We start from the raw sequence: 12,446 nt of genomic DNA on the forward strand, positions 1-12,446 counted from the left end.
TGACTCCTTTTTAGTTTAAAGCCATTACTCCTTGTTCTATGTTGTTGGGGTTGTTTTTCATTCTTTTTTCCCAAACTTTTATCAGAGGATTAGCTTTTTTCCTCTGGTGTTTCTTTTTCAGTGTTTTTCTTCTTTGGTTAGTTGGTTTGGGGTTGTCAGGGTCTGGGTTTTTAAATTTTTTTTAAAGGCTCATAGTTCAACTGGAAGAAAACTGCAGGTTATAAATAAACAAATAATGGTAAATGAGGGAGAAGAGGGAGATAGAAAAGTTTCTTAGAGCTGAAATACAGGATATGCTTTTACAGCAGTTTGCCTTTTTTGTTAAACATAATGCAGTGGCATTTTCCCCTTACAGGGCCAGGGAATCCTGTATCCAGACAAACTTAACAAGAGGAAAAAAAAAAATTCTTTCTGAACCATTTTGAGCAGTCCTTGCTCCCAGCTTGCAGATAAGAAAGAGGAAAAGTGCTAAAGGACAGTAATTCTCAAATTACAAGCAGTTCCCTAATATTGCACTGAATTACTTTTCCCTCCCCATCTCTATCCTGGAGAGAGAACAATAAAGTGCCTCATGAAAAGTGTGGCCTGCAAGAATGTAATGGTAAACTTTAGTTACAGATGTTGGTTTTGGTCATGAGCTTGCCTCACTGATTAAATTTAAATTTGATGTTTGCCTTGCAGCAGTAACACACCCATTTTCAGAGTGCTCTCATCTTCAGACAGACAGACAGACAGACAAATCTCTTTACAATTTATACGTGGTTGTAAAGTAGTGCACTCAGAAATGACACCACTGGTCAGAAATTTCAGCCCCTGCAACTCCCAGAATATCCCCAAGAGAAATGAATCTTACTGAGGAGAGGTTCATTACTGGGAAATGGGATAGCACCCTGGGTTTGTTCTGAATTCTCTAGAGCTTCTGTTTCTGAAGGACATAATTGAATCAACTCTTTATTTGGCACCTGAAAGAGCAGAATCGGTAGAAAGAACAGAATTAGATCCTAAATTTAGTAACAAATATTACATTACAGAAACTTCATAGATTGCTGTCAAATTATTAAGAACTAAATAGAGAAAGTGAAAAATATGCATCATCAGGCAGATATTTTGCATTTAGAAACAACTTTTTTAGAAGTTCATATAGCACTGGACCTGTCTAAATACAAGCTGTGACTTACACAGCTGTCAAAGGTACTTCACAGTGGTGGCACTGCTTGAGGGTCTAATTCACTGTTCAGTAAATAAATCCAGCACAGAATGTACTGGTTTGCACTTTCCCCATCTACTATCATAAACTACAAATTCCCAGTGACATCATGTTTGTCCCTGTCAAAACATTCTAGTTAAGAGGTTAAAAAAGCCCTCATACCTCCCAGGTTCTATACGCATTAAACTATATTAATCATAGCAAAAGAGATGGAAGTCATCCTAACCCAAAAAAAGATAATTTTTTTCCTGATATTTGTTTTATTTAACACATACATGCAATTTAGCAGGAGAGACTCCTAGGATTGCCTGACTTGTGTATATTCTACCAGGGAATTAATAAAGGTGAAATGCCTTCCAAAAGTATTTCAGGAATAAATGGGATACCAAAGCCCAGAATAAAGAAAAATCTTCAATGAATATGATAAAATTATCCTTATGATGAGACATTACATTATTTAGAGAGTTCAGGATATATATGTCAAACAACTCTTAAGGAGGAAGATCTGTGGTAACACAGGGGAAAACAGATCATAAAAAAACAGGGGAAATCAAAGCAATTCCTAGACCAGAATAGTGGGGTTTCTTCATAGGAAATGAGAATTGCAGTGAAAAACTGTCTTTAACAGGAAAGAAATTTACATTCAAAGAAGAGCTGATGGGGAAGTTTGTTCATACAGTGTCCAATACAAAACATACCACATACTTAGGTAAAAAGAGATGTTAATTATTCCATAGCTATGGGCAATAACTATGTTAGTTATAGTTTGTGGTGTTACAAGCACTACTAGATTAACATAACTATCAACTTTTAGAAGACCAATAAAATACCTTCAAAGTCACAATTTTAAAAATTTCAAAACAGCACAGATTTTTTTAAAAGGCTCTTCAAAAACGTTAAGATTAAAAGGACAAGCAAGAGAAAACAAAAACTTTCACAACAATCACAACAGGTGATCTTTAGTCTCTGATGGTTTTCTAGCAAGAGTTTCAATTCAGTTCCAAATCCAGGAGAGGCACCATCCCCTGAATGCTCACACTGAGCACAGTGGTGGAGCTTCAGCAGATCCTGCTGAGTGGAGACTGCAGCCTCAGAACAGCCCCTTAAGCTTGAACTGATGCCCGTGTAAATGAGGTGGGAACTGCAGCCACATCACTCAAAGACTCTCACAGCTGCCAGGCTGTGCAATACCTTGCACATTCTCTCTCAAAAACGAATCAGGGCAATCTGGCTCAAACACAGGCTTTGAGCTGACATTAACCTTTGAATTTTGGATTTTTACAAGCAGGAGCATACTCACATCGCTGCAGTTTATAGTTAAAGCTGGAGAAGGTGACTTTCTCAGGAGATGTGACGGACTTAACTCTCCAGAGGGTGAGGAATGCAACCTAAAATTGCATATATTTAGTTGATTCATCAGGTCACATTAATCAAATACTGAAAAATAGACTGTGTGTTGCAGAACCCACCAGACTTCCCCAGTGACAAAGCATGAGCCAGCTAATTTGAAACAATGATGTCTTAAATTCTCCAGAAGATTCTAAATTATCCTGCTCCGAGTTTTGGTAGCAGGAAACACAGAAGAGATCAGAAAAGGCCATGGGCACAATTCCTTAAACACACTTTTCTGTCTGTTGAATTACCAGCACAGTGATGTGCTCTGCCAGGCATGAGACTGACATTAGATTACAATAGTATCTCATAATGCTATTGCTCAACCTAAAAAATGTTATACATATAATACAATAAAAGTGAAACTGGAGCAACCCTCACATAATCACATACCCCTTGTCCCTGTCTTTACTTAAAAGCCTGATGATGATGTTATGCGTTTATTACCTTTGTAATTCTAATATTTCATTTGCAATTTCGGTTCCTATACTTCCAGCACCAAGAACTGTTCCAGAGGACATTCCAGGTACACTTACTAAAGACTGTTTTACAGCATCTGTAGATAAAAAAACAAAGCTCAAACAAAACCTTAAACCCAGAGCAGTTTCACTGCAGAGCAAGGATTTGTTTTAAAGCAGCTCTTGTTCTAGATATACTTATATATATACACTATGTAAGTATGTATTTTCATAATTCAGAAATTCCTTTTAATACTGATTCACGGCAGAGGGTGTTGCAATATAAAATGAATAATCTGTTTGTGAAAACTGTTTTTCTCCAGTAGTGAAATATACTTAATCACTGCCACCTCCAGTGTCTCTCACAGACATTGCAAAGAACACGAGTTTAAAAAAACCCTTGGATTTCTCACCAACTGAAATGAGTTATTGAAAAAACATTTTGAAAAGCAAAAATAAAGACTTCACAGCAAGATGACAGAACAGCATGCAGAAAGCAGAATCTATACACAGCAGAAAAATAATAAAAAATATGTCCTGTATCAGTATTGCCCTGTATTTTATAGGTAAACTCAGCATAATTGCATTTGTTCAGAAAACTGGGCAAAATATGAAGGGTCTGTGACAGAAGCACAGTATCCTACCAACCAAAACCCCAGCTCTAACAGAAGCTGCTAGAAACTAAAAGTATGTTACAGACACTTCTTTTTAGACTTCTGTGACTTATATCAATTAGGATTCTGTAAGTAACTAGAAACTGTCACCAGAAGTAGTCTTAAAACAAAACCTAATCCTTCCTTGCACACAACCTAGAATAAAATCTCTAGACTGGATAAATCTAAACTGACTGATCAGGAGATGCAGCTGTGATAACCGTAAGAAGTGACACTTGCCTTCTGCAGGGTGGGAACTGTAGAGGACCTCTTCTTCAGTTGATTCCTTATGACCTCTGAGATTTAAAGAAATAAAAAAACCCAAATCAAACCACAAAAAGTCAGCAGGTTTTTTTTCAAGAGCAAAATCCATAACATATGTTTAATTTCAATAATACTTTACACAGAATCAAAGGTAACATCCTCAAACTAGGGAAATATAAAGATATTCCTCACATATTTGCATGTTCAGTCCTTTGCAATGTTTCTGAGCAGTGGGTGAAATACTAATTGCCACGTACTCTCCAAGTAAAAAGGAAAGCCAATAGGATTGGCTGTGCTCCATGGCAAGGGAAGAGGGCTGTCATTTTTACTGTTAGCAGGGAAATCAGGTAACCAGGAACAACTGCTACAAGGACAGGTCAGTGTCTGCCTCCTGCCAGCAGCTGCTGCCCTCCTTCCCTTCTGCAGCTGCAAATGCCCACAATCTCCAGGACAGGCCCAAGTGTCCTTGGGCTACTGGCCAGCACAGACTGTCTGAACTACTCTTCTCTCTCTCCTTGGGGAAAAAGGACATGGGCAAAAGAGCTGGGTGATGTTGACTTAAGGCATGAAACAGATACAGAATGGGCAAAAGGCCCCCTCAACAACTTTATTTCATGGAAATAAAATCCTCTGTGTCCCCTCTCAAAACCCCAGTCATTGGCAAAGATCGTGAGTACCACTGGAACAATCCAGATTACAGCCCCATTGCAAGGTGCAGAGAATGAAAAAGAATTACAAATAAAAAGAGCAATTAAACACACGCATTTCCTGTCCCACAGGCTCCACCCCTGCAATCAATTTGGAGAGGATCTTTCTGTCCTGCCTTGCATTTCCCACCATCTATCAGTTGTGCTTCTCCACCTCCTGACACCTGCGGGATAGGGCAGCACTTGGAACTGGGTCAACTGACACACAGAGGGTTGTAAAGACCAGAAGGACAAGCAGAATTAACTTGACAGTTCCATTTATTCTAATCTACTTTTCTTCAAGATCCTTCCCTTCTTCCTCTAACAAGAAACTCTTTCACCTCATTTGTTTCCTACTGGGAAGCAGCATAGTTTTCAGAGTCAAATCCACAACTTAGGCCTGAAAAAAAATAGCTGGTAAATATCAAAAAACTGTTTGTCCAGGTTGTTCAGCCCATTTCTGTGCAGAGCTGATGTTTTCTAGCCTTGTTCTGCTCCCTAAGCACGTTATTTTCTGTTAGTACTAACTGTAGTTATGACAAAAAATAAACAGAGAGTCATATAAATTACTTACAATACCACCGTGTTGTTTGATACAATGTACTCCAGCTCTTTGGTCCAAGGATTCATGAAACTAAACCACTGACTCTTTAAAGTAACAAAAGTCCCATCTTTTGCTCTAAATTTGTAGGAATTTGTAAATACTTTTTCTTTATTCTGCAACACTAGATAAGAAAAGGAAAGTTATAATCACCATATTTAAGCTTAGAAAGGTAACGTTAAAAATAATAAATCTGTTTTATAGCATCATAAAACCCAAAATGTTTTTGTTGGCCAGACACAGAATGACATGCCAGAACAAACTGGGACCTGTTCTAAAATCAAATTATAGTTTCAGCAGGGTCATAAATCTTATATTAAAACCAAATACTAAGTTTCTGCAAACCACTAGGAGACTCATGACTTGGTGAGCTTTCTTAACTCATGTCTTTAATTATGTTATCACACACATCTGCTCTTCAGGATTCCTTCCTCATAAAGAATGGAAGCAGAGGGTTTGGCAGATACACTGACATTATTCCCCCACAATTAAGACCCTGCACCAGGAGCCAAGACAACAGAAGTTTCTCCCTGCTTTTATTACAAGCCTTACACAGGCATGTCTTAACAGAGGCATCAAAAAGGGCAATGCTGAGGTTGGGTAGTTTGGGTTTGTAGTGTTTTCACTTGCAGTTACATGTAGCTGTAAGTAGTGTGGGAAGACCAACTATTTTGTACCTTCTTTATGTTTTTCAGCTAGGTGATTGTGATCATCTTGATGGCAGTACTCATAACAAGAAGTTCCTAGAAGCTCTTGTGGCAGGTACCCTAAAATTGCTGTTGCGCTGTTAGAAATAAAAACGTGAACTACAGCGGATGCAAAGCTGTTTTCTTCTGTATCAGATAAAGCAGAACATTAACATTTAAACAAACAGATGCCTGGGTTCATGTTTGGGGGAAAAAATAGAGCATTAGTACAGCTCTAAAACAACAGGAAGTATTTTTCATGGCAAATTATTCCTTTCAATGAATGACAATTCAAAGGTAAAGTAAGTGTTTAAACATGCAAACCATATGTACACACAAAATACTTCTGCTTAGTGGCTTCCCTTGGCCAGTCAGAGTGCTGGTCACACATAAGAGTCAATAAAAAACTCAGCAGTTGAATTTTGCTCTTCCACTCAAAGGAATTGGTTTTAAACTGACATTTTTAGTTGAAAGAAAAGAAGACTGAAAGCAATAACATTTCCAGTGACAATGAAATTCAAAATGCAGAGTGGTAACTAGGTCTCTACAACAAGTAAGTCTGGTTCAGAAAGTACAGAAAATGGGAACTGAGTTCTCACTTTTAATGAAATAATTTGGTGCCTCATTTAGATAGAATGTATTTGTTACAAATGGTAAGATTCTCAGAAGCAATAACTTTTGGTTAAATGTTTTATTACTTCAGTCATATGCAGAGCTATGAAGCTCTAACTTGAGATTTTTCTTTATGAATAAATGGGTCCATTTTATAACTTGTTTTAACCTTGCTAGCTCACCATTTTCTGTAGGACAATACACTTCTATACATTATATATTATTTGACAAAAAAACAAAGCCCAAGTGCACATAGATTAAGAGTTAACTGCTTCTTGTGTAGAGCAGAAAAAAATTCTGAAAATTAGAATTTTGAGAATTCTCAAGAAATTCTCAAAAATTGAAAATTCTAATTAGAACTTCTACCCTGCTGGAGAAATTACAGCTTTGACAGAGGATCAGAAAATGGAAGCAATGTTGTCTTTTCTCTTCATTAAAGAACAAAACGCTTACCGCTGATCTACATAAACAAATTTTCCATCCATGGCAAATCGTGTAACAAATTCTGTTGCTTTGACTTTTATCTCTCCACTCTTTTGTGGAACAATATAAGGGTGTAACCTCCCAATTGCAACAAGACAGTTAAAGTTACTACTGTCCTTTTCTACATCATTTTCCTCTTCCACTCCCACCTCATTAGGAGGCCAGTTCTTCAAATACCCAGTACAGTGAATGGTGCAGTATTTTCTGTGATCTAATAGAAAGAAATTAAATAAGAAGCAGTTATTGTTCAAAGAGTAAACCAAACTACTTATTTTATTCTGTTGGCCATGAGACCATCAACTATATTTCATGCTTACCTACACCACCTGTACAAAGCTATACACAATTTTACAGAGTTTTTTAAAACAAATTTTGTTCTATTCAATTTGGGCTTACCTGCAGAGAGAGCTTCTAAACCTATGTAAGATTTAGGAAGATGAGTTATGGGTGTTGGCAGTTCAAACACAAGTTAGACAGAAAAGAAAGCAATAACCCACAGATCTCTTTGTCTTTATATGGTTTCATATGGATTGTGAATTAAAATTAAGCTGAGGCCCTCTGTAGCTTCCAAATCAATTTACCTTTGGTGAGCACAATGATCTGAATATATGCTCACTGCAGTTGCTGAAAGAATTAGTCAAGAACAACCCAAAGCAATCCAGCTTATTTTCTATTTACCTCAGGCTTCTGAAGTTTTATGGGAAGACAAATATTTTAAATATCTTAAATTCCAGCATACACTGTCATTCATCCCTTTCTGCTCCCTAAATAACATGCAAACACCCTATAAGCATCAAGGTTTGACATTATGTGTCCTACAGCAGCCGCCTTTCCTAAAAAAGGCCAAAGCATTCTTGACATCTGTATGCTGAACAGGATGCTTTCCATAGGTTTGATTTTCCTCTCTACTACAAAAAACACAGATCAACTCTGCAAAATGAGAAGCCAAGTTATCCCACTATGATTTTGTCAGTTTCTCAGGTGCCTTCCCTCAAAACTGCTTTCCCAAGAAACATTTACAGAAGTTAAATTTTTATCTCACTGAGTTATCTGACACATCAAGGGATACCACATTCTATTTACTTACAATCATGGGCCTCTTAAAATTTGTGGTGTCTCTCAACAGTAACAGGTTACATTGAAAAACAGAACTTGGAGGATCTTTTCAGGATCAAACAATTTCAGCACACCTTTGCAAAAATCAATACTAGGGAATTAAAACAAAAGCTGGAAATTGCATTTTAAAATTGAAATTTAAATTTTCACTGAAAACTTGACAAGATTATACTGCTCTACAGGCATACCAATGTATGAACTAAATTAAAATTACTGGGAAAATGAATGGAATTACACTGACAAATTAAATTTATTATGAAAAGGGGAAAAACAGGAAAACTCATACTTTTAAATACACACAACACAAAAAGTAAATCAGAAAATAAAGTTGGTTTACTTGCTTTTTTTCCTTCAAAATAGTAGAGTTTGCAGGCCTTATTCACTCAGTTATCTTCAAGACATAAGTTATTTAGTTTAATTCTTCTGATCTGCTCCAGTTCTTTCAAATACTTCCCTGTGCCTTCTAAAATTTGACCACAACAGATCACATGCTCCTATAGAGCCACTGTACCTCAGGTTCCTTCCTCCCTCTTTCCAGGAGGCCACAGGGAGGAGAAAGAGTACAATTAGACTGTTTTTCAAAAGGTGTCCCTGGTTCACATTTACACTGCTCTACGGCTACTTGGTGAGATCAGTCAGAACTAGAAGGCCATTACTGACTCGGAATTTAAACAAGTTTCAAGAGAGAAAGCCCCCACTTCATCTACACTCTTTGAATACCTTTCTTCTTTGGGTTGGGCAAACACTCCTTCTCCTCTTTGACTGTGGTCCTGCTACACTTTATCCGACAGAAGAAGGAACGTCGAGCACCAGAGTTCAGCCGAGCTGGTCCAGCTTGGAAATCTGTGTGTACTTGCAAGCCAGCTTACAAAGATTTAGTAAAGTAGTTTAAAAAAACCAAGATCAAGCAATAAAACTTCAGAAAACAAGATGCTTTCTTCATTTACCTCCCAAGTACATTCTCCTTTTTAGCTGCCTAAATTTTGTCCTTGCAATTAGAAAAGTCTAATAGTTTAAATAGGGCAAAGAAAACATGATTGACACAGATTTCAAAATTAGAAAGAACTACTAAACTACTTTTAAACCCTTCTTGATATTCTGAATAGTATTTTACTACATATGCTTTGTCAGCTTTCAACTTGTATTTGGTACAAGGAAGAACTGCAAAGATGCTTGTAAAAGCCAGCTACAAAATAGCCACTAGTTGCACAGTACATAATGCTTTCTTATTAGAAACAACTGTAAACAAAAGAAGGTTTGGTTACATTGGGATTGACACTTAGCATTTTCAGAGAAGACAGTGATTCTTGATATTGAAGTATTTTATCCCATGTTCGACTACATCAGGTCTTTTGTATTGACAAGACCTAGCAAATACAAGAAAAAAAAGTAGTATGCTGGTAGGAAGAATGTCAGACCACATCTTGGTAAATGCTTAACAGTGATTTCAGTAATTTAACAGAATTTCAGTAATTCTTATGATCTAAATCAGGTATTTTCTGGGCTAGCTTTTCAATTCTAAATGCATTTTAAGCAGCAGATACGCATTCAAATGTTTGTTTCATAGAAATACCTCAGGTTTGTTCATCCATACATCCATCCAAACACCTGAATACATCCTGACTAATAATTTAATTAATTAACATCTCTTGAAAAAATCTGAGCACGTTCAGCTCTGACTTACTTTTTCCATCTACAAGCTTTTCCCTAGGCGAGACATCCGATGAAGAAAGTTGCTCCTTAACTTTTGCAACATCTTTTGGATGTAAGTAGTCAAATAAACTTTGTCCAATTAAACTGGCCTATTAAAAAAAAAAAAAAAAACAACAACAAAACCCAAAAGAGATGAGAACCACACCATTTTGGAACAGGACCCCACACATTACTTATCTCAGGAAAAAAGTCAATACCACAGTTACTCCAAACATCAATATTTTGATTTACATTTCATTTGTCATTGTTTAATATAATTTTTATTAAAAAGGGTAGTAAAAACATAGCTTGCTATGTCCCTTTGAAAAACAGCAGACTTCAATGGAGATTAAACAAGTTCTGTACAACCAAATGCTTTATTTATGTAAATAATGCAATTCCTGATCCTAGCCAAAGAAGGTTATGCACAAAGTAACTCTCAGATTATTGGGGAAGGAGGGAAGAAATAGGAAGTAAGATGAAATATTCAACTGTCTAATGACTCTCAGCTCTACTTTGGTTGGATAAACTGGCACCATTGAGCCAGGAGCAGGCTGGAAGTGAGGGGTCAACTCACTATAGCACTCCTTAGTAGAGGATTTTTACAGAGATGTCTCCAGCTGGGATGCATTCTACCTTCTCACTCTGCTTATCCCAAGTAACTGACCTGCTGCACCACTTTCTTTTGGAACAGGAAGGAATTCTCACAGAAGTGGGCTGGTGTGGGTTTTCCACTGCTTACCTTCAGCACAGCAGCCAAATCAAAGGCTAGAAAGGAGTTGTGTTGACAAGCTCTAGACTCAAACTCTGGATAAACACCCAGCCTCTTGCCTTTTCCCAGTCCCCGTCTAATCCTAACGCAAAGGGAAAATGCTGAGTGCTGCTGAGACAGGCTAACAGCAGCCTTACCAAAACATCCAGGTGTAACAAACCAGATTAAGCTGCAGCATGGGATTCAGAACCTAGAACAATTCCCAAATAAGCTAGTAAATCCATTGTTTTATTAAAGTCAGTCCTCTGAATCTCCTCTGGAATGAAGGAGATCTTAAGGGTCTGGAACTAGGTATGTGTAACATGAGTGACTCTAGAAATGCACTTTTAGTTCTTGAGCAAAATCAGTGTACAAGTTAAAAAAAAAATTAACTCTGCTTTATGCTTATTCCCCTAGGATGATTCATTTCCCTTTAATTAAAGAAGATAGTTTTGCACTTAAAAAAAAAAAAAAAAGAGATAAAAATAAATCTATGAAAGAGTCCAGATTGGTTATCTGTACATTTATAAAGAAAATGAAGATAGCACAAATGGTTTCAAAGTTACAAAAGTAGACAGATGGCAGCACTAACTGTTTTAGCCTCTGTTTGTGAAACAGAAGTCATTGATACAGGAACAAATTATCATCCCTTGATTATTTGTGGTAATTGCCCATACTGTTAAACGTCAGCTAATGGAAAGTACTTCTATTTTTCTTATTTCCCTTATTCTACAGGCTAAGCTGGCTCCCATTCAGTTTCTTTCAGGTTAAGGGTACACACTCAGATAGTTATTGTGGATGATGTGTTATGTGGTGCACCCAAGCATAAAGGCATCACCAAGGACAGCTTTAATTAACTTCCACTGCTGAACTACCCATTTTCCTTGGCCTAAAAAAAAAACCCCAAAATCACTTCACTATGTGAAAGAAAATCTCTTGCACACAGAAATTAGGACATCTTTGAATTATTCCTTCCTCTCAGACTGGCAGTTTTCTTGACGATGATCAGTTGAAATCTGGTGCTGTTCCTCAGCTTGGGAACACTGACTGTATTTGCCCATATTTTCTTACATGACATTCAGCTTTGCTCTGAATAAGGTTAAATCAAAGAAATTCCAAGAAATGATACACAAAGACTGGTTTGATTTAATATAGAATAAAATATAGAAGTTTTAAAATTTCTAAGAAAATGCAAGGTAAAAGCGAACAAGAAACAACAATAACCACCTGATCATAATTAAGTATTTTGCAAACTGATTCAGAGACAAACAGAATTTTTCCTCTGTTGCATCCAACCACAAACAGGAATCCATCTGCAGCCTGAAAATATAAAGATACTGTCTTTAAAAACACACATAAAATAAACAATGAATATTAATGACTACAAGGAAGCACATTTCTAAACTTGCTTTTTTAAAATTAAATACAAGAAAGCTGGAAAGGGACAAGAGGAAATGGCTTCACACTGACAGAGAGCAGATTTGGATTAGGTATTAGAAAGAAATTCTTCCCTGTGAGGGTGGGGAGGCCCTGGCACAGGTTGCCCAGAGAAGCTGTGGCTGCCCCATCCCTGGCAGTGTCCAAGGCCAGGCTGGATGGGGCTCTGAGACACCTGGGATAGTGGAAGGTGTCCCTGCCCATGGCAGGGGGTGGAACTGGATGGTGTTTGAAGTCCCTTCCAACTCAGGTCATTCTGTGATTCTATAAAAAAGGCAATTAAGATTGCAAGGACCAAATGATGCCTTCAACCACACACAGCTGAAGTTTCTTAAACACAGCTTTGGCAAAAGTCCAGCTGCAAAACGGCTTCTTTTGGGAGCCATTCACAGATCTTGGCCAAGCATT

General features: G+C 37.3%; 1 protein-coding gene across 2 annotated transcripts in view; it reads right to left on the reverse strand.

Moving 5' to 3' along the window:
• BMAL2 (basic helix-loop-helix ARNT like 2) overlaps positions 1-12,446 on the reverse strand; it is a 31,530-nt gene that overhangs the window by 1,982 nt on the left and 17,102 nt on the right. For both annotated transcript variants that reach the window (XM_082279946.1, XM_082279945.1), the window contains 10 exons: positions 11,829-11,921; positions 9,843-9,960; positions 8,879-9,022; positions 7,013-7,253; positions 5,939-6,045; positions 5,235-5,385; positions 3,951-4,006; positions 3,047-3,155; positions 2,508-2,595; positions 854-962 (listed from right to left, as the gene is read on the reverse strand). In XM_082279946.1, coding sequence (XP_082136072.1) covers positions 854-962; positions 2,508-2,595; positions 3,047-3,155; positions 3,951-4,006; positions 5,235-5,385; positions 5,939-6,045; positions 7,013-7,253; positions 8,879-9,022; positions 9,843-9,960; positions 11,829-11,921 — 1,216 coding nt within the window. The remainder of the gene's footprint in view (positions 1-853; positions 963-2,507; positions 2,596-3,046; positions 3,156-3,950; positions 4,007-5,234; positions 5,386-5,938; positions 6,046-7,012; positions 7,254-8,878; positions 9,023-9,842; positions 9,961-11,828; positions 11,922-12,446) is intronic.

Source organism: Coloeus monedula (assembly GCF_965178545.1).
Source record: "Coloeus monedula genome assembly, chromosome: 4".
NCBI lineage: Eukaryota > Metazoa > Chordata > Aves > Passeriformes > Corvidae > Coloeus > Coloeus monedula.